General features: G+C 37.2%; 1 protein-coding gene across 1 annotated transcript in view; it reads right to left on the bottom strand.

Moving 5' to 3' along the window:
• SMYD3 (SET and MYND domain containing 3) overlaps window positions 1-27,738 on the bottom strand; it is a 414,779-nt gene that overhangs the window by 354,289 nt on the left and 32,752 nt on the right. Inside the window, exons 2-5 of the mRNA XM_086744446.1 lie at window positions 13,063-13,126; window positions 6,097-6,204; window positions 4,950-5,007; window positions 1,493-1,629 (exon numbers count right to left, since the gene is read on the bottom strand). Of these exons, the coding sequence (XP_086600572.1) occupies window positions 1,493-1,629; window positions 4,950-5,007; window positions 6,097-6,204; window positions 13,063-13,126 (367 nt within the window). The remainder of the gene's footprint in view (window positions 1-1,492; window positions 1,630-4,949; window positions 5,008-6,096; window positions 6,205-13,062; window positions 13,127-27,738) is intronic.

Genomic DNA, 27,738 nt, shown 5'->3' with positions numbered 1-27,738 from the left:
TTGGTAAAATACATGGGAGGGAAGAGGAGGTGGACATATGTGCAGATGCCTGTGCATGTGTGTACATAAAAAAATTTAAAAGCTTCCTTATTTTCTTCACCAGTGCTCCAATGTATGGAGCAACCATTACCCTGCCTCTGCAAAGCCACCACAGCCAGCCTCCATCTTAAGCTTATTATTACATAGAAGGCAACAACGTTTGTAAAGAATTTCTTACAAGTTGTGACTCAGTTCAAACCAGTTAGGCAGTGATCATCTTCTGATACTCAGCTTTATCTTCAGCTGTACAAATTCTCTAAATCAGATAACACAGCATGCATCTTTAATGTGAAATGCATCTGACAAACTTCAGGTCAAACCAATGTGCTAACACAAGACAGTAAAACAGTTTGAGTGCAGCCTAGGCAGTACATAAGGTTTTTATCTATGAGTCCTTCTGAGTGGGTATATTTCAGTCTGCATGGTTTTTCAGGGAAAACTGCAGGTCACAGCAGTCTAATAATCAATTTTAAAAATCCAGAAAAACACCACACAGTTTATTTTATTACTCCTACTCCTTCTGTCCATAGCATAAAGATTCCATAATTGTGCAAACAGATTTTTAAATAAGTTTAAAAATGTATATTGCATTTTTATTTAATTTCCTTAAGAGGCTCTTTCTTTTATTTATATCAGAATAAAAACATCTAAGAGTTGGACTTACTTCATAAGAAAACACTTACTAAAACAACTAAAACATGCATGAGTTAAGATAAATCTTATCAATTTATCAATCAGATATAAAAAAAAATTAAATCAAGTTAAAACTATGAGTATTCTCCATATGAAGTACTTTTGCTAGCACTGTTCAAAAGAAGCTTTCTCAATAGAAAGCAATAAAATATGTACAGTAAAAGCCAACAATGTTTAGGTAGTAACATAACAGTTTACATATTGTGGAAATTAATTTCAAGTACTTTATGCGTAGTTTTTTAGAATAAGTGATATACATGGCCCCTGAGAAAGCAGTTTGTGGGATACAGTAGTGTCACAAAACCCGTGAGCACATGCTACTCAATGACAAAACTGGATGGGAGTATATTTGCAAATATAAGATATTGCACTTTGCAGAAAAAATCTAGGCTGAAGAGTGATCTATATGCTCTTTATCACTGTGGAAAAATTACTTAGGTTGACTGACTCAATTGTTTTTTAATTTGTTTGGTTTTTAATGCAACTCCCTCCCCCGCCTCCACCAGAAGTTTTAACATGATAATTTAAAAAGGGAAAAGAAAAAATATCCTCTGCTTTCTGCTGTTATTTTGAAGTGTTACAATTACATAAAAGCTATACATCTGCTTAAATACTGACTGAATAGAAAAAAATAGTCTGATTTCATTTTGTCATATATCACATTCTGGATGTATCTACTGAGCTCACACTCAAAAATAAATCAAGAACACAAGGAAAGGATAATTTATGAGTTGTCAAGCAATCACATTTTAACACTTACTTTTGTGAAGATCTGAAAAAAGTCAATTGCAGGTGGCAAGCAAGACGAATCCTGGATCTCTGTTTTCAAATACAGTTGCAACGTCTGTGCAAGGTGCCTGAGGCCATCTTTCATTTCTTCACTTAACTGTTCAATATCTTAAGGGGAAGGAAAAAAGTATACTATGTCATAAACCTTTTGCCAACATTTTGAAAATGTCCAGTGGCAGCCATAAAGTCTAGACATTTCCAGTCCCAGAATTAATCTTGACAGAGGGCAGTTTTGACAGAGGGCAGACATCCATCATTTTTTGTGACAGCTACTTATCAACACACAGAAGAGTTTATGAGGTTGCCACTGCCAAATCATATGAATACAACAGTGAGTTAAAGATCAAATGCCAATAGGTAAATCATATGTGTAAGCAGATGTAAGACATTACATATAAAAATTAATGTTACAAACCCACATGCCTAAAAAATGTGCTTGAAAGTCTATGCGGCAGTACCTTCCTCCTTGCAGTAGTGCATATTTTTATACTTTGTTCTCCATAAATGGGTTAGAAACACTTGATGCTAGTAGATGAAAAGGGAAAGTATTTTAGAGACAAAGGTAGTTTCATGCACAGCAGCTGGTAAATGGAATGTATATGGAAGAATATCAAGCATATATCACTTTATACTAAAGCACCATTATTCATCCTTTACAGATAGTAATCCTAAAGCAGAAAGAACCACAATGCCTTATTTTCTAATGAAGTGATCATGCATGCATCAGGTCACTGATAAAATGGAAAGCAAAACTCAGCTGCCTTACTAAGTTCAGTGCCTGACTACCTGCTTCACAAATTCTTTTTCCTGTCAGTTAGCACAAAATGAGTAAGGCCTAAATGGAGAATGTGAATGTGAACAGATTCAAGCAGCAGTTTACAACAAAAGGGAAAGAGGATTATTACACACTATGAATCAATTTCACCTCTGCATAATGGTGAACTGTTATTTTATTTTAAATATTTATCCTTAATGGGAACAAAAATAACCTTTTACTAAGAAAGGTTCATCCCCATACTTTAGATCCAAGCTTGTTGGCCTCCTGGAAGGACAATTCAAGATCTGTGCTCCTCTTCAAAGCTAACTCCTAGTCACTCACTTAAAAAGAAGATGCAATTAAAGCAGATGTCAACTGTGTACGATATACTTGGGCTTCTGTGCTCTATCCCACTCAGAATCCCTCTGCTTGAAGGTACTCACTATTTGTAGTAATTGTAAATTGGCTATCACAGAGATTCCACTTCACACAGACTGCACAAGTGACCTGCTTTAATAATCTCCTATGAACTACTTCTGGCAGAGCACTAAATGCTGGCTTACTGAAACAGTCAGTACTCATGGACAGCCATCAGCCAGAAGTCTTCCAGAGGAACCAGCTACAATTTGTTCCTAATCTGGTACAGATTTCCTTATTTGCAAGCTCTTTAGTTCTGTTTAGACTTCCTCTGGAACCACTGAGGGCCACCCTGCTTAGCTGAAAGATGTAATCCTACCAGTACACCATATTATGGCAAACATACCCCTCTTCATGCTGCATACAGAGTTCAAGAAGCATCGAGACTGTGTCAAGAAAAGCAGTAACCTTTTAGATTACTGAAAAACTCAAGTTTAAAAAAAAAATTTAAAAAATATAAACATACACTTGCATTTTTATATATTTCTTTGAACCCAAAGATGCTTCTTCCTTGAAATGTAATTTTTCAAGATATCATGTCATTCATCTTAAACTACCTGATGTACATTACGAAATGTGTTATGACAAAGACAAGAAAGCATGATTTGCTTCACTATTAGCAAGGAAAACACCTCTAGAATGGAGAAGAGAAATTGTGTAAGCAGCATAAGTGGACACTGTAGTTTAGGACAGATGTGAACAAGAACACCGAATGCAGCTGGAACTTCAGGGATAATTGACAGAGATGGGAGCAGAATGCAATTATCCACATTGGAATCTGTGCAGGATATCAGCACTAATGATCCCAGCAAAAAGTCCCACAAGATCTTTAATGGCAAATAATCAAGACCTGGCTTTGACAGCATATTAGGAAGCCAAGGTCAAAAGGAAAGTGAAATGAAATTTGTGATTGTTTTCATTTTGTGTTTTTAAGAAACTTTTTTCAACTGTTTAAGAACCCTGGTGTAGGAGAGAAAATGCTATAAAAGGCCTGTGGAAAGTTTTCTAAATAAGGAATAGGGATTTAATTATGCAGCTCAGATACTGATACAAGTAAAATAGCAAAAAGTCTGCCCATAGTACAGACACAGACTCTTTTCTGAATACTGAATCTTGGTAAGTGAAAGTAAAGTTTATTTCTGAATGACTGTAACAGAGAGCCTGTCGAACCACATAAGTAAGGAATTGTCTTATAATAAATGTGAACTAGCAAAAGTAACAATGTACACAGACACCACTCCTACTTAATCCGAGTCTCAGGATACACAATGAATTTGACAGAACTTTGCAGGTGGGAACAGAACTTTATAAAGGGCTAGATGCCTCCACATTTTTTAATATATGTATTACATATCATGTAATTATCTGATAAAATAAGTGTATAATATTTTATATGCTTTTATTAAGTTTATATAAATCACCTACACGGAAAATCACCCAACTGTATTAAGTAACATTGAAAAGTAATAGCATAAAGAAGACTGTTACAGCATAGTGACTAGTGACAATAACAATTTTCAAATATTTTGCACTGTCAGGAGGACAAATAAAAAGAAGTAAAAAAGAAAGAAAAAATAATATAAATTAGAATTCCATCATATTTTTGATTAGCATTGAAACATTATCTACTATCTTTCATTATACAGACGCTTCCTGAGAAGGTTTTTTGCTTTGGAAGATCACAACCTATATTTCTAGTTCGTGTGACTTCCTCCAGTGAAATCTTTTCCCCTGTATACTTGGGCTTCTAATGAAAATGCTTTTCTGACTTTCCTACAGATTCTACCAAGTACCGAAAGTAAACCTTTATCAACACTATCTGTAAATTGTGCAATGGGAATTGGGTAAATGGGAAAAACGTTACGAAACAACAGTAGCTTTTTGAGGATACAGAGGCAGCAAAAAGCATCACAGTTACTACAAGTTGTCACACCATCCCAAAACACACTTTTGGACTATTGTAACAGCAAAACCATAGAGCCTGTCCCTTCACTCTAGCAAGGAAGCTGTGAAAACGGCAAAAGGAAAGGGTTAGCCAAAACCTTTACATAAGATTATACAAGCGTCATAAGCCATTTGTACTGTATTCTGTAAGTATCAGCTTCAGTTAACGCCTAGGAGTACTGAACATGTTACGCTTTGGAGTTAAGAAGATTACACAGAGGTTTTAGCAGATCTTCAGAAGGCAAGTTGCAAGAAAATCAGATGGCTGTTCTCTAAAGCATTTCCTGCAATATGGTTGGCAATTACTTACTTGACTGAAGATCAGAAAAAGAGTAGAGTCTCTCAGAAAGGCATACTGATTGTCTAAGCTGTAGAGAAAAACATAATTAACACTTACATAGCATGCTTTACCTTTAAAACACTCTACAAGATTGATTATTCAATGTGATATTACTGTAAGATAAGTAGGTAAGGCTAACAGCATCAACATAAATCTGGTCATTCCATACTTTTTGTAAGCTATCATTAAAATACTAAATTTTTCTTGGTGTTGTAACACTTTACTAAATTTTTTTTTTAACTTCAACAGCTCACCCTTAGTAATTTACTTTTGCCCTTCACACTCTAATTGAAAGCAATTTATGACACGGATTTCATGTGACCATAATTAATGCATAGTATAACTAGGTACATATTTGCCCTTTAAAAACAATCATGCACATACATTTCCCAACAATGTATAAATTAAGATATGAAATTCTATTTTATCACCTCAGACTACAACAAGTGTACACATTATCCACGACAAACAGCATCATGGCAGGGTCAGAAAAAAAAAATGGGCAAATCTTTTTTGATTTGCAATCCCACACAGTCATAAGCTGCTTAACGTAACAGAAAATTTAGTGCACATAAATTAATCAAACCGTAGGAATGCCAAACACCCAGGACTTCCAAGAGAATTTAGAAAAAGAAAAAAATTTAAAAGTAATGAGATTAAGAGAACCCAACATTGAAAGCGTGGCATTGTGCTCTCTAAAGGGAGGGCTAGCTAACAGTGTTTCTGTTCTTACCACTCATCCAAATAAGGCTGAATGAGGTTCCCAGTGAAGTTAATGGAAAAGCCCAATAACTTTAGTAGTATCAAAGAAAAAACAGTGTCCCTCTGTGCTTTCCTTCTAGGCAGAAATAAGTTTAGAATGCTACTGCATATTCATAGGAAGAGAAAGTTGATAAACAGGTCCCTTGAGCTTAATTATGTCCATTTTAGTATCTCTTGATCCTTTCAGCATTTCTGCAAATTAACCAGTAATCTTGTAATGCAATATGCAGTCCAATTTTGTTCAGCAATCACAGTCATTTCAGCTTTCTACTTCTTAATTACATTGAAAATGTAGAGTGAAAAAGTATTCCTCGGAATCTGATACATTAAATAAATCTAAAAGAATGTCACTTACTAGTTTAAAAACAATCCTGCCAGCAAGTCTGACAGAGTCTGGAGGAAAATTAGGCTTGATGCTCTTAAGACATCTGCATTCCTGCTTGTGGTCCAGCCAAGCTCCTTTCTATTAGGATTATTTTAAAAAGAAGAGGAAGAAAAAATGCACATTATTTTACATAACATATATTCTATTTTTAATACAAATACACATTTTTAAATATATAAATATACATATAGTTAATTGTGTTTATATACGCACACAAACATGCTCAGTCTCACCATGGGCTAGACTCAGGGATTCAGAATCACAACAGCATCACAGCCATTGAGCTGGGCTGGGAGGAACGGCTGCAGAGCCAAAAATCAGCTCCAAAGGACCAGGAAAGGGACCTTTCTTGGGTACTGATGTCCACTGACTCTGGCAGCCTCCAATACAGGCAGCATTGGATGTCGATTGCCAAAGAAACAGCAGCACACACGCTTTACAGGCATAGTCTAAGACTGCAGCTATAACACGAGTGTTGTGGAACAACAAACCAACCCCATCACGTCATTCCAACTTTCTATCTGACACCTTTAATGCACAAAAGGAAAATGTAAAGATAGAATGAAAACTGCACAGAAACCTACAAGAAATACCTTCAATTTTTGTCCCATGTTCTTGCTTACAAATAATTTTCTTTACCTTTATGCAATATGCTACAAATAGCACCATCAGCTTAGTTCAAATTGATGTCACTACTCCAGCTAGCTGAACTTTTTATTAGGTAAATAAATTGACTCTGATTCTCATTTCACTGTGTCAAGAAGAGATGAAGCTGCATACTTTACAAGATTGAAGAGGATGCTAGAATTTCCTCTATCTTAATTTAGCCAACATACACAACATTCTAGGAAAGCATTCATTCAGAAATCAAGACCACAGAGGCCTTCAGAGTCTATCCATTTCATCAAAATGCCACTGCCCTAAAGCAATGCTGAGGTTTTCCATGCTGCAAAAATTGTCCCCAAAGATCTCTGAGCTGATGAGGCATTAATGTCTGTGGCTGGGAGGACTAGTGATGATATTTTCACAGTTCAGACCAGGAATGGTCACTGTAACCAAAATTTACCACAATAGAAGGCTGAACTAAAATTGTTTGAGTTGCATGTACTACCTGAACCTGCAAGTTTTGTTTCATGGACCACTTTATTAGAGTAACAGACAAAGACTAACACTTCCACAGCAGAGAAGACAGAGGATAACAAGGTGAGGGAAAGCTGCTATATATTGAACTATGTCTTCCCCCCACCTCCAACCTCTTGTCCCCCGCCAAATCAGTGTGGAAGGGCAACAAGAATGAATCTTCAGCTAAAGAAACACGTTGGAAGAGAGAGCTGAAAATTAAGTTTATAATTTACAAAATCTCCACGCTCATCTCATTAACATAGTACATATTTACACATTTTATTTACATATTCACAGTGTATGCTTGAAGCTACTCAGCTGTTTCAAATACTTTTAAAAAGCAAATTGAAAAAACAGAGCACAACAAAAAATTGCTACAATGACAAGAACTCAGAATAGCCAAGGGCTTCTGAAGGTGACATTTTTCTCATAGATATGCAGTAAGGAAAAAAAAAAAAAAAAAAAACTCAGAAAAACAGCTTCTGTTAGGTAACTGCCACACAGAAAATGATAAAATGTCTAATATAAAGAAACTAGGAAACAGGAAACGGCAGTGATAGGTGCAAGTGCATAGCACACCTGTAGATGCTGACATGCTAGTTATAAAGATTACAAAGGCTATCACGTAATTTTTTTCTTAAGCTGCATTTAAGTGAGAGAATTGTTTAAGGTAACCAGGTTTCAGCACCAGAAGCATTTATTCCATTTCACTCAGGTTTTCTTTCCCCTTTGGCTTAGACACAATAAATAAATTGGACTTTTTATTTCTTTCAGATACATGGAGATTTGTGATTTCATTTCCTTTACCCATAGCTCTACAAGGGGAAAAAAATGACACCAAGGCAGCATTAATCCAAATACAGTTAGTGTCACATGCTGTCTGACAAATAAAAGTTAAGCATCTAGTGCTGAATAGAATTATTCTTGTCTAGAAGAAACAAGGTCATGCTTGTAAATGTCCAGACATCATTCTGTGTAATATAATTATATTGGCATTTTTATCCCACTTAAATTAAAACTGTTCTTTGGAGCAAACCTTTATCTGTCAATTTTTTCCCCCTGCATAAGTGTTGCACAGAATTTTAAACATACTAGAGGAGACATCAAAATGATTAATAGCTTACCCAACTAATAAAGCCCTAATGAGATGAAATACACAGTACCACATCACATCATAGACCACGTTTCTTTGAGATGCATTCCCACATGAGAAGAACAGTTCAAACACACGCCTTCTGCAAAAAGCACTTCGGCCAAAACTGATGCTAAAAAGGAATTAGTCTTACTTCACCGCAGAAGGAGCGCAGGAATGGGGACAGCCAGTCACTTCCTCCTCCTCCCATCCGGCCAGGGAGAGGGGAAAAAGCTCCAAATGCATTAAGTATGATGAAACTCAACAATATTTCTTCTCACTACCAATATAAGGATACAAATTACAGAACAATATGAAAACATGAAGATTTGTCATCCTGGAGGGACCTGCTTTTATAGTTAGTCTTTCTAACAATACTTATTGGTAGGCTTACATTAGTCCCACAGTTCTCTGTGGGAGGTTTTCTTAGCTTTGCGTACTTTCAGTCAAGGTTTTTATTTTTGTATCACATATCCAGCATTAATATAAATACTACAGTGCAGAGGCACAGTCACCTGGTACGAGCATTCTCCCTTCCTGCCAGGAAAGGTCTTCAATTTTTGAGATTTTTTTTTTCCTCCTGTTAGAAATTAACACTGTCAGGCAAAGAAAGACGAGTAAACAGTGCAGGGCAGTACCCAGCCCTCCTTCTCCAGTCTTCACTACACTTACTAATTCAGAAAGAATATCCCTCTATGTCCTCCCAAATCATTGTCTCTCATTCAAGCTCAATGTATCCCAAGTGTAATTCCTCAGGCTTTACCGAAGTGAAAAGGGTCAAAACCCACATGGCCTAGGAGATCGTGCAGCATACAGCTGTTTACCGTCAGCAGATTGAGAATCTGCCCCCCCCAAACCAGCACCACATAAGCACCAAAGCAGCACTGTGTTTCCCTGGACAACCAAAGCCTGGGAATCACCTCCTGCTGGCTCAGGGCACGGCAAAGACCCCTCACATCCGCCTGCAAGGTCTTGCACGTTTTTACCCGAGTTGTTTTGCCAACGTGCATCCATTCTTGCACAGACATATGCTACCCTTGGCTCCCGACAGCGCCTAACTCTATGAAAGATCCTAAACCAATGTTTATGAAATGAAGGTTTCCCTTATCTCCTATGCAGAATCAGAAAAATGAATGCTTCCTGCAGCTAAATGTGTTATTGAAAAGCAGTTAAAGACTAGAGCTCATGAAAAAAAAAGTGGGATATTTTTCCATTGTAAGGCTTTGATTTGTTAAAAAGATGTAATTTGTAATTTCCAAAGAATCGTTCAATCATTTACAGAACTTTTTTTTTTAATTAAGCCATTTCAATAATGTTTGATAACAGCACATTCTGAATTCTGCCTGAAATGACTCTCCTATTTGTCAGGGATTATCATCTGTATCACTGGTCTCCTATCTTTGGGATGCACCAAATTAATAAGCATTGCCAGAGAGATCACAGCAGTGATTATGAGGAGCAGCACATGTGGTAACTCTACATTTAGAAGGACACCCAGCCAATATAACACTGCTAGAAGGCAGCTCCAGGAAATTAGGCATCAACAAGTGGGAAAGAGGCTACAACAGGTAAGTGTTGAACGGCAAAAATCAATGAGGCCCACCCAACTGAAAAAAAAAAAAAGAAAAAAAAATGTTTAAAAGCAAAAAGTCTACATATTCTGATCCTGAAATCAGAATTCAGTTGAAAAAGGTCTACCCAAACAATCTCTTGTGATAACTTCCAGTCTCACACTTCTAATATTTTTGAAGTAAATTAAAGTGTTAAAAGTGAAAGCAAACTGCTTCAACTGGCCTGAAAAGTGTTAAATTTTGAAATTTGGCACAATTCACTTGAAATTTCCAAAACTGACATTATGGAGATTTCTACAGACTGGAACCCCCACATAGTTTTGTTCAGGACTCCTGGAGCTGCCCACATATCTCCTTACAGGATAACAATTCACACACTAAGTTCCAAAAAGGGAAACATCTTTCAAAAGACTATTTCTTAAAATCTTAAAACAATTTGGGTTGGAATTTTGGTCGGTTTACCATTTTTAAAGATCATCTAGTCCAACCTCCCTGCAATAAGCAGGGACATCTTCAACGAGATCAGGTTGCTCAGAGCCCTGTCCAACCCAACCTCCTTCTACAGGTTAGCCCAAAGATAGTTTTTCTTAACCACTTGATACTTTAAATCAGATGAAGATTTTTTACAAGATATTTACAGCTTTAAAAATGGCTCATTTTTGTACATTCTAACATAGAAATGTCCTGCTGCATTTACTTTGATATTTCCTTCACAAAGTCCACCTTTATACTAAGCCTAGTTCAGCTACTCAGATTAATCGCCTTTTTTAAAGTCAGATTTTTACATTCATTCTGATTTCACATAATTTATTAACCAGAAAACTCCAGAAAACTGACAGCTTTTAAGACTAAGCAGAGTGTTTTGAGTTGTAGGATTCATTTAACACACACCAACTAAGTGTAAATTGTATAGAGCCAACAGTACAATTTGCATTTCAAAGTTACCTGTACTTATAAAACTAAAATAGTCCTGTTCTGCCAATACCCATTTTTTAAAATGTACAAACTGCAATTTCATTCAATACCCTGCTGTTTATTTTGTTCAGCAGTTAGCTCAATTAGAAGCGCAGATATTGGATTGCACTAAAGCTACAGAGGCTAAGTGGAGCACAAAGCCTTTGGCTTGGCCAAGGAGAGCTTTGCTAACAGCTGCTATAAAACCAGAGCTACACAGTAGTTTAGCTAGCTTATAAAAAGAAATACAAATTAGAGGACAGTCCTCAAAAGTAAACAAATCCGGCTGGTCTCAGTTTTATCTGGATCACGTGTACCGAGTCATCAATCCCAATAAATTCACTGTTTTGACTAGAAAACATTTTTCCAGTTATTCCCAATTGCTACCTAATATTACAGGATATTATCAATACATTAATACTGAATCCATATTATATATAAACAGTTAAAGATATTATGTAACAGTAAATACACAGCATTTTAAGTACAGATTACTTTTACCAGCAGTGGCCTGTCTCAATGAAATCAAAACTGTGGATGGCTCCAACCACACAAACCCTAGAGCTGGAAGCACAAAGCAAAGATACCCAAGATGGCTTCAGGCTTCCAGTGCGAATCCTTGAAGCATGTTCGCATAGTTGTTTTTCCCAAGGAAGCAAGCCTCTTTTACTACCTGCATCACTCCTACACCTAAGCTGGAACGGGGTATTGCATTACACCTTGCAGATTTGCCAGCACAGGGTAGTTTCACATTAGACACTGGCCAATAGAAGCTTTACCAATGACTCCCCTGGCAGGTATTTGTTTTAAACTTACCTTGCAAACACTCTAGTCTTTTATATTCTTCACGGTCATATTTTCCACCATAAATCTACCTGTGGCGTTATTATTGATGCTACAGTAAGCACCTAATGCACGTTGCACACATTTGCCATAAAATGAATCAAAATGATGTATCTTCCTCCTTTCCCCCTCCGTATGTTTTAATCCCAAGAAGGAGGGGGCTCTGGCATGTTGTGAGCATTGTAGATTATACCAAGGCAGAATTGTTTATAGAAGCACATGATTGCATATCAAGGACTTAGAAGTTAACTTCTAGTCTGTTTTGACAATTAGTTTGTTTCTTCATTTTTCTTTATTTAGAAAAACAAACAAAAATCACAATGCAAAGCAAAGAGGAATAATTTAAAAATTCAAGTGTTCTGTAAGGGGACCGTTATGGCTCGAATCTCAGGTGCCTGGTTTTCTCTGCTGTGTTAGACCTTACACAGTCATTTACCCTTTCATGTCCACTCAGCACCATGTCCTGCCAACTTCTGTGCACATACTTAAGTGACAATACAAGTCAAATATAAAAGCTAAGGTTTTAATTTTGAACACCTTTAAGAACTGTTTGGTAGGATAGACTCACAAGGTAATTTAGGTTGGAAGGGATCTGTGGAGATCTCTAGTTGCAGAGCAGGGTCAGCTCTGGGTCCAGACCCAGCTCAGAGCTTTATCCAGTGGGGTCTTGAAACCCTTCAAGCATTCAGATGACACAAACACCCTCGGCTAGCCTGTTCCACCTCTTGGCTGTCCTCAGAACGAAACAGTTTTTCCCTTACATCCCATGCAAACCTCTCTTCTTTCCACTTAAGCCTATTGTCCCTTGTCCTCCTGCCTTGCACTACTATGAAGAGCCAAGCTTGATCTTCTTGATACCCTCCTCAGAGATGCAGTTTTGCCCAGGGCCTTCTCTTCTCTGCATATTCTTGACCCTTATTTGCTCTTAAAAAAAAAAAAAAAATGGAATATATACTTTGCTATGATAAAAACCATTCTTGAAATACAAATTGTTTTACTGCAAAATGACTTGGAGCCCTCAGCCTACAGACCTCAGCCTCAGCAAACCTGAAGAACTATTTCTTCCCTTTTAACCAAGCACAGCCAAACACCATGTTTCAGCTTAGTCTATTGCACTGATTATAATCTTATATTTGTAACTACAAAAATACTCAAATAAAACAAGCAACATGTTTACACATTCTGTCCATAATGTGGACAAATAAGAAACTACAGTGTGGAGGTATGACAATGAGCAAAATGCATGGAGAGTCTGTAAATAAATTATTCAAATGCCTGTTTTCTTCAACCCTTCATAGTTATTTTTCATCTTACCTGACAAGATTTACCACAGTATTTAGCAACTTTGCACTGAGAGCATCTCTGCAGATGTTCATTCCTGTTTAGGAAAAAGAAAAAAGAAAATCAGTTATAAATACAAATAGAGCTCTGTATTTATCCTTCTTGCATAACTAGCAATTTTCGAACATTCCAAGGCAAGAAAAACATCTGAAAAACAAGAGTAGTCTAAAATGCCCTGTTACACAAGAAGAAATGATATATCAATACATTCAAAGCTATATTCACAATCCTTTACTCACATGGCTCAGCACCCCGGGGCTCACTTTGGATCAACAGTAAAGATATCAAATGTGAGGTTTTTTGCCATATAGCTACAACCCCAAGGAGTTTGATTCTGTAGATAGCATAATTAGAGCTGTGTAATACAGCTAGTTAATCTATTTATTATCTGTCTGTCTTGAGTCTTGTCTTAAACAAGCATTATTATCTGTCTTAAGCAGGACTGCTGTGAATCTGCAGTTGTGACATCAAATTGTAACAGAGTCTGAGGTTGACATGTCAGCAGAAATTTCTCTCTTCAGAACATACTTCTGATTGGTGGACAGTGAGACCAAAATAAAAATTAACTTGGGGGAAAAAATATAAATCTAGTGAAATCTAGAAGGATAACTACCAGAGCTATACACCACAATCTAAGGCTAAAAAGCACCTCCTGACTCTAATACCATTTCCTGATGCTGCCTTAGTTTACAGTTATATAAGTTAAGAAAACATCGCTGAAGTCCTGTAAATTTTTAGACACTAAGGAAATACTAAATGTGAAAGCACACACAGAGCAAATCTTACACCTCAAATACGTGACTCAATCTATAACTTCTGAATGGTGAATTTCCCCACTGATTTCAGCCGTGACACTAAAACTAGCAGGAGTAGGGGCAGAACACCAGAAACACCATGGAGCATCCTCTAGCACAAACTAAACTCTAGTTTTCCTCAGATCCCACAAGTGGAAAAGGTACTGATTAAATCATTGCTTTTTTTCTTCCAATCCTCTCCTCCCTCTTGGACTAAAAAAATTCCTTTAGATTTATAGCATCTATAGATTCATGTATTCCTATACATAACACTCATGTATTTTTGAACATGCTAAAAAGTGAGACTGTTTATTCCTGTCCTTCTCAGTATTTTATTAATGTTATAGGCTTTATTGGAACAATTTCGAAGTCACTGTTAAATACTCCCATGAATTTCTCATTACCTGTAAACATCACCTGGATATAGTATCAGGTTACTCACAAGGTATCTCCTACATCTCGCCTAATGTGACTAATTTAATGAATGAGAAAACGCACAGAATTTGATCTAATGCTTTCAGCAATATTTTAATCTCTGAAAGTTTCTGCTGCAAGAGAAAAAGAAAAAAAAAAAAGATGCAACAATTGAAAATAAATTAATGATTTTCCAATACAGCTTCAACAAGATTTTCCAAACGACCACGACCCCTTATGAAACAGCAAGTACAGAGAGGAGCTTAGCCTGTACTAAAAAAAAAAAAAAAAATCCACAAGAATAAAGTAAGCAGGGGTTGTCAGTTGTCCTCTAGCATGGTGTTCACGGTCAAGTGAAGAATCTTTTCATCATTATTGTCTACAAACACCATTCATAAAATAAGGCCTCCCAATGTGTACCAAGGCAGCAAATAAAAATAAACCGAAATATATAGGTAGGTGGAAGAAGTCCCAAGGGATTAATGTGGACAGGAGACAAGAAAACCTATGAGATAGAGGGAAAAACTAGTAAGACAGTTTGACTGGAAGTGGCGCACACACTCTCCCCAGCAAAATAACTTTTTTTCTTTTGGCTTTTTAAAAATTCCTTTTCTTTAAAGGTAAAAGGAGACCAGAGCACTGTAAGGAGCGGCTGAAAACAGAAGTTGAGGCAGCTGGGGCTACATGAAGCTGCTCCCAAGTATCAGTAGCAGCACAGGAGACAGCCTGAAAACACATGGCTAAAAACCCAAGAAGAACGTGCCAAATCTGAAGCACAGAACGGAGAGGTTGATGAGGGTTTGCTTGGACTGTCAGGTCCTGTCAGAGCCACACCTGCACTCTCATAACATTCAAAACATCATAAAATACTTCTGTTTGTCAGGAAAGGGCCTAATACAATTTTTAAAACCACAACAAAACCCATCCAAATACAATTAGACTACTTAATTTATAATGAAAATGCATCTACACTTCTCTGCTGATTGCAGGCACTTGACTTTCAGCTCTACTCACAAGATAAGTGTCAGATGTAACAGAATATTTTATTACCAGGCTGTGCTCAACACTCCTTTCTATGCAGTTTATTCACACTTCCACTTCTGCCGCAGCTTGCGGGACAAAAGGGCAATCTCACAAGAATCCCTTACTGCATTTTTGTTGTTGATACTGTTTCTCAGTTAATAATCCAGCCCTATGATACATGTAACAAGAGCTGCTCTTTCAGACACGTCACATCGAACCGATTTCCTGAACAAGTTCTTAGACCTTTGCGATTCAGTCGAACGTGTCAAGTGCATAAAGTCTACTTGGATTTTCTCAAGCGTGTGCATTTCCGACCTGTTACAAAGTGAGAGCAGTTAATACCTACAGTAAGCAAACACGTCATTCATCATTTTACTAATATGCTTCTGTCTTCTAATAATAAAAATAAAGATGCAAATAACAAAGAGCTATTTTCAATTTGGTAGATCTGAGAGCAGAGGGGTTATGTTAAATGCAGTTACTACTTTCTTTTCCCATGTCTCTCGCAGCAGAACAACACAGTGTAGTGGCACAGTCACTGCTGACCCACATAGGCATCAGGCACTGGGAAGCTGGGGGGGGGGGTGGGGGGGCATCTCCAGCATCCCAAAAGCCACAGCACGGCTCTGGGGACAAGAACGAGGGGTGCTGGGGGCCAGGTGGCAACCATCCCAGGGCGTACACCTCTGCAACATGCCAAATCCAAGCCCTTGGTAAGCAACAGCCCTCTGCAGCCAGTGACCCATGCCCACAGCAGGGGTTCCCAGCCCCTCCAGTGCCCTGGGTGCTGACTCCGGGCAGCTTGGCATGCTCAGGGCTTCCTGTCTTGTCCCCTGCCAGGGCCTTAGATTCTGTCTGTAATTGCAGGTCAGCTGGCGGAAGAGAAGTCATCCTCCATGCGCCCCACGGACCGTGGCCTCTGAAATAAGGCTGCTGGGGTTTTCTGCGCTAAAGTTATTTTGTACACTGCTCTCCGGTTCCACGTAACCCATTGTGTCTGGGCAAATGAGTACAACAGGTAAGAAGCCTTTGAAATTTATGTCCCTAAAAGTGATGCAAAAATCTTCCATGTTCTCCACTTGCACACTTCATTGTGTTGAGTAAGCACATGATTTAATCTTTTAACTTAGCAGCAGCACTGGGGATAAGTAGCTTTCTCAGAGGTAGCAAGAACTACAAACACTTAAGAGTCAAAACTACAGCTAACCATCAATGATCAGAGTCACTTATTCAAGCAAGAACTAAGACCTTTTATATTAAAAAAAACTCCACATCTACCTTACTTTCAAATATAATGGTCAACTACAATAGTAACAAACACGCTGAATCATACAACTTCAGCTGACAGGAAGTTGTGGATGGCATTTTTTATCTGGTTTTGTGTGTTAGTATTGTCTTCCATAATTTTCTTCTGCATCTTTATTTTTCTTCTGAAGAATACGTGGTTTGAAAATTGTGAAAAACACTTTCTAAATAAAACCTTGTTATGATCTACAGTCATTTCTTCATTCCAGCGTCATCTTTTCTGAAAAATTATGTTGCATTTTTAGCTTTTTCTTTTTCTTGGAGATTGTATGAGCCAGAATCAAGGCTGGAAAAACAATAAAAGATATCCAAAGGGTAGATTTTCATTTACTCCTATGTAGAAGCTAGTCTTTGTGCTTATGCAGTAATAGTAGCATTGCTAACTTCTGATAAGAAAATGTTTATTTTTCAAAAAACTTCTTTGCACTATTTTGAAAAAGACTGGATTTTTTTAAATATCCAACACTCACAGAACAGTGCAAGACTCTTCGCTGAAACTGAAGGGTTATCTAGAGCCACAAAGAGATTATTTTCCTTTGATTAAACTGAAAAAAAACAAAAACAAAAAACCAAACATGTTCATCTTCTGAAAATAGAGCCATTAGAAGTGCAGCATTTATTCCAATATAACCAAGAACAGAATTATACACTTCTCCATTAAGCTGGTAACTGATAAAAAGCTTCAGATGCAGTGCTTTCCAGTAAAATTACTGAAGGAACTTATACAAAGAAATACCTAAAAATATGGCCCTCAAACAGGCAAAAAAATTTAATCTTACCTTTGAATTCTACTACTTGGTTCAATACTTACCTCTGATTCTAACCTGTGCAAGGAAATACAAGAAAATCTCTCTACTGAAAATCAAGAAAAGACTTCATAAGCAATTTCAGTAGTACAAGGCCTTTTAACAGAAAATGTTGCTCAGGCGAAGCACTCAGCATCTCCCAAAACAGTACCTTTTTGTTCCAGAAAACATACTAGTTTTAGAATAAATATATTTTGCATTTATATATGTGTGTATATATATATATACAAACACACACACACTTTATCAACATGCAGAATGAATTAAAACATGCCAACACAACAGAAATCAATAGTTGTATGAAAATACTGCAATTATCCTCCCAGCAAATCTCACAGTTGTTCCCCACTGACAGCACTAAAGAAGCAGCACAGCAAAAGCTGGCTCTGAGAGCACAAGGTAACTACTACAAAATGTCTCCTCCACCTACTTGCCCTGCAAAGCTACTTCAACACAATTTCCCTCACATCAAGGGCATCTCCAGTGTTTGCCTGCAGTCGGCACACCAACGTGCCTCCAGCAATTTCAGGCTTAAACAGATTAATTTCAGTCACATAGAACACTCATTCCAACTTGGGATTTTAATCAAAGAAGAAAGCCAAATACTGAGGAAGACCAAGACTGTATTTCACAATATGAAAGAGTTGTATTTATAACATAGAAACATGTTAAAAAACTAAATGCAGTATTTTTAAACGCTCATTCCTGGAACATGTGGTTACAATCCAATGAAGTCAAGTACAACAAAACATCCCATCTTTCACTTTTCCCTATAAAAATGATAAATACATTGTTCATTAATCTGCTGTATGTCCCAGTATTTTTTTTCTTTGACCTGTAAGTCAACATTCCACAAAAAAAAGAAAGTTGTTACTCTAAAACATCATACTGCTGTAAATATTTACATCCTGCTAGTATTACCTCCTGGATCATATGGTCTATAATTTTCGGTGAAATATAAACCCCTTTGACCCTCTTAGAGAAAAATATCTTCATCAGCTTTTTTCTTTCTTAGCTCCTTTCCCTTCTTGACTATATTCAGATTTTTAGGATACCCATTTTTTAGAGGTCCTTCAATGCTTATTTAGTTGCTTTTCTGCTTCCAAATACAAAAAAAAAAAAAATTACACTCAAAAGTCCTTTCATTCTCTATGGAACATATTTGGAAACTGCTGAACAAAAAAATAAAATATTTCAGGCAACAAACTGACAGACATAGCAATACCGCTGGGCTCAAAATAAATGGTGGCACATATTGTCTCATAGATTTAGGATTAGGTAAGGACGTACATCAATTTAATCCCTCATTTTCACCTGCTTCGCTTGGGTGTGATCTGTACCTAAGGGCTAAGATACAAATGCAGGTGACTGGAACAGGATAGTCAGTTCTGCTTACGTATAAGCTGACGAACCCAAAAAGCTAAAAAACAGGAGTGAAACACAGGGCGGGGGGGGGGGAATGTATTTATATCAGATAGGAGAGAAGGCTGATGACACAGAGAAACAGATTCACCCGTACACTGGCACAGAGCCCAGAGAAACAGCTTGTTTCCCCTTTGCTCAGGTGTAATCTGATATTGTGAGGTCTTGCAAGATATTTAAAGCGTTCTTGTCATTAATTGGATGCTCATAAAAATCCCACTGAAGATTTTTGTATTAAGAACACAAAAATGTTCTTGACATCAGTAACTCAGCCTCCCACCTCCAGCCAGACCTCCAGAGCAGGATGGCATTCTGCCGCACTTGTTCCTCTTGGGAAACCCTTTAAACGCATGTGAGTTTTCCTCCAACAAAAGCATGTCAAGTCTAATCTTTACCTCTTAGAAATGCAGACTGTTCCTGACAGTGTTACTGTTTACTCTCCTAAACTATTTCACACAACTGTGAGGCACTGGAGGAATCTGAAGAAAGATCACTTTTAGCAGATCTACAGACACTTGTAATAAATTTACAAATAGCTGCCTAACCAGTCCTCTCTCAGTCTAGCTAGATCAACAGTCTTTTAAATTACCATTAAAATACACCTTCTAACTTTTTTAAAAACATTTTTTTTTCCAAATCTGTATTTTATCAGTCCTTTTCCTGTTATTTAATTATCTCCAGTCTTGCCGGTATTTTGGTTTTCTTGCCACTGTTCATATTTATTCCCTAATTTTTTCTGTGTTTTAACAACTTTCCTGTTTGGGAATCTTTTTCCCCTTTTCTAGATTACAAAAGCCTTGGTCTTTTGCTTGGAGAGGGCTCACTTTATTCTCCATCTGCTCCAAAAGGTTTTTACCTCCCAATAATTTCTGTCCAAGAATGAAACAAAACACAACTTAGAAATACCTGAAAAGACTGGACTTTTATTTATAAAGCACAGTGCCAAACACCCTTACTGATGATAATTTCTCATTTTACACTCCTTACAGCAATTTTCATTTCACATTAAGGTGATCACATTCAAGCAACTTGATATGAGAACATTTTGCAAAGTTTCTTCCTGTGAAGTGCTTAAATAAAACCTGTTATTTACATCTGACACTTCTCTCTCCGACAGATTCTGGATGTCTATACAGAAGGGATGGCTTCCCTTTTGTCTCCCTCATTTACACGCCATCAAAAGGTGGATTTTGTGGGTCCTTCTCTAAAGCTTAATTTTGGAGATGTTCACCAATAAGAATGAAGGTATTTCACACTAGCACTAGGACAGCAATGCTACACAGAAATTATTCAGAAAATGCAGAATATATGCTTTTCAAAAATATTTACTATTGACTTCTATAAAACAGTTAAAGCCAAGTTGTTATTTTCATTACAGCTGCTTTGCACCATTAGTGATGGAAAGCAAGATCTTCAAGTGGCACTAAGTATATAATAGCTAAAAGTTGTACTTAAATCTTAAAACTGCCCAAAAGTCCATTTATAGTGTCAGATTGACTGAAAGAAATCTTACTATAAAAAATGTAGTGACTAAAATTTTCACATATCAAACCATAAAGTCCTAGAACTTAAAGACTCATTGGAGCCTACATCTTGTTCTCAAAGATCTTTGTAAGGTTATTCTTAATTATATATACTTACTTCAGTTAACCTGTTTGTACTGAAACTCCTGCAGACATCGCCAAACTCAGCCTCAACCACTGCAGGCAGAGCACCCATGGCAAAGCACGGGCAGTGCACGATGCTGCCCAAGAAAGCAGTAAGCACCAGGGCATCTAACAGAGCAAAGGTCCACACTGCTGTGTGGCTAGCAGAACACCTCCCAAACAGCGTAAAGTAAGTGACGGTAAATGAGGTAATAAGCACTCCCATAGCTCTGTGTGCAGTGAAGACGCAAGTAGCTCTCAAGGCCTCTACTAAATATTCCACTGTAACAAGCACAGAAATAGCAAGGCTGAACTGTGTGGTGGTATCTGTTCACCTCTTGCTCGCTCCCACCCCCACTTCATTTGGTGTGAATCCCCCTACAGAAGCAGGATAAGGTTCCAGAGCTGTTTCTTGCTCAATACTCTAAATGTAAGAAAGTCACAGCTATTGTGGAGCTGGCCAAAATGCTACAACTACTGGTCTGAGAAAGCTTCTGCAGGACTGGAATCTTCCCACTCCAAAATAAACAGCCAGGGAAAGCCATAAATCAGTTCAATATCGCCTAATACTCTCTGTACTCTGGCGACATCCGATGGCTAAAAGAGTAATAGAGGTTTCTTAAATTTCAAAGATTAGTCATGCAAATTTCACTTTTCCATTTAGTAGAGAAACAAAAAAAAAAAAGTAAAAAGAAATGCCTCTAACTATAGTAACACCTATATATGTTCAGAGAAAAGGTAATTATAACTTAACAGCTGAGAGCATTAGTGTTAATTTGCCTCAGTCCACTTCCCACCCATTCTACATACCAATTAGGAAGTAAGTAAAACCTATACACCCTTTGTGGTTTCCAAATTTGTCCATTTCCAGCAGAAAGGTCTTTAAAAAGAAACTGGTCCAATTCAGAAGTGTATTTTAGAACTCTATGTATTCACTAGGTTCAGAACAAGCTTTCCTGATGAAGAATTAAGTTTGACCAGGACACCATCTAATCCCAGGAGTAATGCTGAAAATGTCAGTAGCACTAAATGACGTGCTTGAAGACACGCCCATGCTTAGGCATGCCTGCAAACAGCAGCCCTCTCTCACAAGCTAGTTCTGTTACTAGTACTGCTACATTTCTAACTGTAGTCAATACCTTCATAAAGATACATATTCTAACTAAGAAAGTGTCCAAATAATTTCAGTTCTCCCAGAAACTAGAAAGGAAGCATAGATAATACTTGCAAAAATATTTTTTTAACAAATTCTGTTTGGAGAAAAAAAAAAAAAAAAAAAAGACATAAAGCATGGGTAGCTTTCCAAATTCAAATAACTCTTGAACTACTTTTGTTTCATCTTATATTTTTTTAATAAAAGATCCCATGTATTTTTAAATGATGTCTCCTCCATTTCTAGCTCAGCTTATCATGCAATACAATAATGATGTTGCATTAACATGAGAAACAGCCAAGTGATTTTTAAAAATTTGAAGCTATTCTTTTCATTAATAGAATCAATTTCTTAATTAAGTCATGAAAATTTCAACATACAATGTCCTCCCTCACACTTAGTGGTTCTCATTTTTTTCTTACAAGAACACTCCATAGCGAATATTGAAAGGAGATGCTGCCAAGCCATTATATCTGTCACAAGATGAGAGATTGTCATCTACCTTCCTGCTGATTTGTCCCAATCACAACGCATCAGGGCGCACATTTCTATTTCAAAAATTGCCACTGGTATTGAAGAAGCCTCAAAGAAATATAAACACTACAAAGGAGGTTTGAACTAACATGAGGAATGACAAATTGATATGGATTGACTGGATTTTGCACAACTATCCAGTTAAAACTGTTTTTTATGTTCCAGAAAATACTACTTCTACATCACTATAAGTCTTCAGTTAAATCTCATTTTCTCCATGGCCAAGAAACATGGGCCTTTAACCATCTTACTGTAGCTTCAGCGATGGGTCATGAGTGAAATCAGATTATTTGTTTCAGTTCAACAACCATGGAATGAGACTTTGCAGAGCACAGTGCAAGAAAATGAGAAATATGTTCTTCCTTATTTGCAAAGGACAAAAGTGAAGGTTTATTGTGATGGGCAAACACTGGGAGAGCACTAGAGGTTTTGTTAATGTATATCAGTGCTGATATGGCTTTCAGATATCAGCAGCAGTTAAATAATCAACAGTAACGCTCTGCTTTGCAGAATAAAAGAAATGCCAGCAGCACACGTTTGAAAAACATGAGCCTCTGTAAAGTCAACCATGCCCCAAATCAATGAACTGAAGAAGCATGTGGGAACGAATGATCCATCACAATCACACAGTTTTGTAAAAACTTCACTTCCATTAAGACTGCAAAATAAAAAGATTTTTTCAAGTGTGTGTGCATATACATGTACATTTTTATCCATATATACAACATCCCTTGGCTTTCTGATTCCTGTTCTGAATTTTTCATCTCTTATTTGCTACTTCCTCCTGTGTCTCATGAAAATGTTACACTAATTCTTCACCTTTTCTGAATATCCACCACCACTCTTGCAGTAACACAGTGAAACTCGGAAGAGGTCCCTCACCAGAGGTCCCACACCTGCCCCCTTCAACAGCTCTGCTAGCACACACAGAGCAGTGGCTCGTGCATATTTAGAAAGGCTGGTACAGTGTAGAATGATCCACATAAACCCTACACTTAGCTTATTTTACTGCTTGAATGGTGGTTTCCAGTCAAACTTTACATTCAAATCAGAGACTTTGCCATTATAAATGGAGAGAGGGTCAAGTGTTCTTCTGTTGTGCATGCTTTACTGGAAAACATTACAGCATGCCAACAACATGTCAGGTACTTAAGTGAAAGCTGATTTGAGTATTTCTTACGAAAGCATGAACATGCATTAGTTGGAAATGAGAGGTGCAGAGAAATTATTCCTCTGCAGGCCAGCTGCAAGAACAAGCACCTTCCAGACTGCGAGGCAAACATTCGACCTCTGTCATCCTGGTTTGCTTAGGCTGTGCAGGAAATGCTCACTGAAATAGGCATTTTTTAAAGGTCTGAACAGAAAAAGTAAAGTTGGACTGTCAATCTAAACAGTAGATTTAGGTTTAGGTTTCGGTTTGAGTTTGGAGATTGTTTTGTTTCGTTTTAATCAAGAGGCTGGGTCCTCTTATTCTCAGCCTCTGATTAATTTCACATAGATCATTAAGACAGCTAGAAGAATCCAAATCACACCTACAATTTAAGCTGAACATAAGATCTCAACATGAAAAGACTTCACATCTGCAGACTCTGAATACATCATCTAAAAAAGATCTGCTACTTCTCAGTGAACGCAGCTAAGGGAACACAGTTCTGTCATCTACAAAAACTACTTCTACTACTAAAATATTGGTCTGAAGAAAACAAACTCTTTTGCATTTATAAGTTCTGCTTGTGGAAATAATCTCTGCTAATATAAAATAAAAATGATAAAAACATTGCAGCACAGGAAGGCCAAAAATAATGACAAAAAGGTCAAGAATACCTCTAACGCACCACAACACAGCAATCTATCACCATGGCAAAATACAGGTTTGGAGGACAGGAGATTTCTTGACAGCTGGGAACTCCAGACCTCGTAAAAAAAATTCACATCAGACAAGGAACTACTCGGATTTCAAATCCGAAATCTAACCCCTAGATGATTCATATTGTTTGGGGTCATTTATTTAGAAGTAAATTATATTTCAGAAGTGACATGTAGTGCATTTTCTACTGGTATGATGGCTTCCACACTGAACAGGTTACAGATAAAGAATATATGTTTGTTCATGGCTGTCAATTAGAAAAACTACATATTTCAATTAAGCCATGTTCTTACTTAGAAATAATTCTTGTTTCCTTCTTAAAAGTAGATTGAATTTACAATTTATTATTACATAGGTATTTCAGTTGTTCTAAACCTCACCTGGAGGACTGAGTAGTGGCATCCCCTCTGCTGTGGACTAGTGTTACTGAAGTCAGGCTAAGTACATGCTGGTTGCATGAAAATTAGCCAAACTTTGGTTAACTTCACATCAATAACCCCAGAATTTTGTAGAAATTCTTCACAACAGAGAAACTTTCACAAAACTTGAAAAGCTTGCATTTATGCTATATTTTGTGCTATGATCCTGCCAGATGTTTCCAAGCCAACCTACTTTAAATTGAGAGAGTATACAGAAGACACTTGGAGAGAATAATTTCCTGATTCAGGACCATGTGTCTGCACTTCATACAAAGCCACTTTTTCATCCAATTTGATAAAAAGTTCCCAGCATGATACTAGGTCATTGTGCTGCTGAAGATGAGTCCTTCTGCAGGAGATAGAAAATCAAGGCTCTGATCACTGCATTAATTTTTTAAAAACCCCAACAAAACAAACCCCTCAAAACCCCAAAACGAAAAAAAAAAAGTACAAGTTCAATTTTTTGTTTGGGTTTTTTGGACAAAAAACAAACATGACAGGCCAAGGACTGATGGATCAATCCCCCACACACAAACACAATCTTTTAAAATTATTTTCCTGCATTCCTCATCCTAAACTACACATTAGGTGAACAGCAGCAGTGTCTCACCCTATAAGGACAAACCTACCTGACCAGGAAACTGCAAGGTTCATATTTCTAAAGACTTTTAAAATCCTTGGGTGGAAATCCAGATTAGTGTATGTTTGGTCTTAACAGTTCTTGTAAAACTCATGAACCTTGAAAATGTCTGTGAATGTTTTAAGCTAAAATACGGACTGAGCTTCCAAGACTAATTTGTGTTGGCAATGTTCAAGACAGAATTACAAACAGATGTCTGTCTGAAAAACTAAGGGATTTGAGGATAAAAGTCTTCTGAGCGATTAATGATATTGCCAAAATAAATAAATATGCAGTCATCTGCTAAAACTAAATATATATAAACACATCACCCAAACCAAAGTATATATCCTATGAAAATACCAACCAGATTAACATAAACTAGGCGGTGCCAAGACAGTTGTTTTCAGACACTAAAAGAACATGCTACAACTCTTTTTTAGAGTGAAAATATGATATACTTAATAGTACCACCACATATTAAAAAAAAAAAATATATATATGTATGTGGGGGGAAAAAAGAACCACTGAGACTTGGACTCTAAAATAATTAAGAATGAATGACTCCCAAAATCAGAGCCTTAATTAAGAATAAAAACAGATAACAGATTACCAATTTATTAGCACTTTTACATGGCCATAGAAGGTACTTTTATTTTTCTGGGGATACTGACTTTGAAAAGAAAATTAGATTTAAAAAAAAAAAAAAAAAAAAGACAAAGTGCAAATATTTTAGAATGCTGGCAAGAAAAAAAAAGAAATATATCCTAAATGCAGTACATCATTACATTTAAATTATGAAGTATTAAAATAACATATTAAGTGTACCCTAAACTAATTGCAAACAGACAAATTGGCAGGATAAAGTGTCCTACCATCCTATAACGCTTATAATGTTTAACTGGAATTCTTATGAATACATAGACCAAAAAGTAGCTTAACTTCATTTATGTAGTGGATTTGTGTGTTTTTAAAGAGGAGTTACTCATTCTTGGATCTCTTCTGCTCTTATAATTTGCTCATTCTGCATAATTACTAAGAAATACCACAGCTCTCACAGCTATGACTTGAAGAAGCCAGTTAAGTTCCCAAATACTTATTTGATTCAGTTAAAACTGTTCAAGCACATTTTCTAAGATGACAAAAATTCTGTTTATGAAAGCATACTTAGGATGTATACATCGAAAACACGTTTGTTGAACGAGCCGATAGCTGCAGGTAAAAATATTGGATAAAGGCAACTGTGTAAATGAAAGGAAAGCCACAGATTTCTGGGAACAAGAACTAGTGTTTTCTCCAGTGCTGAGTTCTGAGTCCAGAAGACAAAACTTACATAGCAGAGTGCCATAAGCTTGCTCAGTAATGGACTTCTCTTGTACCACTTAAGTCTTTGACCAAGTTTTCACCGACTACACTAGTGCACAATAAAGGCAGTAGCAGAAAATCAAGTCACACAACTGAGTTTCTTCCAGCAACAATTGCTCGCCTCTGACCAGTGAAAAAAAAATAAGTTAGCATTGACACCAAAATCATCATCTCTAGGTTTCAGGTCAGACCAGAGTAGATCAACCATGCACTAATGCACTGCAAAACCCACTGTGCAATGATGTGAGTTGGGGCAAACAGGGGACATTTATGAGCTGCAGCCCTTTGTGCTATGACCCAACTGAAACCAGCAGTCAACTCAGCAAGTTTAAAGCCTCAGGCAGCTGCGGTACTCTCCAGTCAGCCATTCTGCAGCACAGACACACATTCAGATCTACATTTTGTAAGAAAAACACCCCAAAAACTTTAATTTGGAGAAAAAAGTCTACAAAAACTTCATCATTAACAGAAAGCTGGTTTAGTGATCATTATTCATAAATAAACCACTTACACAACTATAATCAGGAAGGAGTCTGTTCTCCGAATTTAAGGCTCACTGATATGTTTGTCAATAACGACTAATGCTACAAGCATGTCTTTGATTCAGGGACTGAGAAAACAAAGGGAAAGAGAAAAAGCAAGTACAGATTAGACCAGCCTAGGAAGGGGAGCTTTCTGAAAACTTTCAATTCAAATTAACAAACAAGTTCTGTGGGGACCGTTCTTGGTCAGGGACCCCTTATAACTCCAGGGAGAAAGCAGCATGTAGTTGTAGGAAGATGTTTACACCACAACTCATCATAGGAGATCCCAGAATCATAAAACCAGTTAGGTCGTGTGAAAACTCTGGAATTCACCTTGTCCTACCTCCTGCCCAAGGACGGGCTGACATCAGAGGCTGATCAGGTGCAATACAATCAGATGTTCTGTTTAAGTGTAAGCGCCACTGGAAATCCCATGATCATCAACTCTACTGGTTGACTTGGGAGGCATATCCATCCCTCTGTAACAAGTTCAAACCATTTATTTGTACTGGTGAGCAGCTACCAACATGAGTTGGGTCACGATTCTTTCCGGTGACATCCAAGAGCTGCTAACACCCAAACTGCCATCAACGGGATCCAACAGCAAATGCAGAGAATCAAGGGTGAGTACAGAGGAACAGAGCAGATCACACTTGTGAAAGCTACTGGAAGAGGTCATTGTTTAGCATCAATAAGCATAGGTCGTATACATCACCTGAAAATCCAGTTCTTTCAAACTGTCTGAAGACTCAATAAAG

This window comes from Chlamydotis macqueenii, chromosome 3, assembly GCF_036417535.1.
Source record: "Chlamydotis macqueenii isolate bChlMac1 chromosome 3, bChlMac1.mat, whole genome shotgun sequence".
NCBI classification, from domain to species: domain Eukaryota; kingdom Metazoa; phylum Chordata; class Aves; order Otidiformes; family Otididae; genus Chlamydotis; species Chlamydotis macqueenii.
Note: the sequence above shows the minus strand (reverse complement) of the source record. Positions and strands in the feature narration are given on the sequence as shown.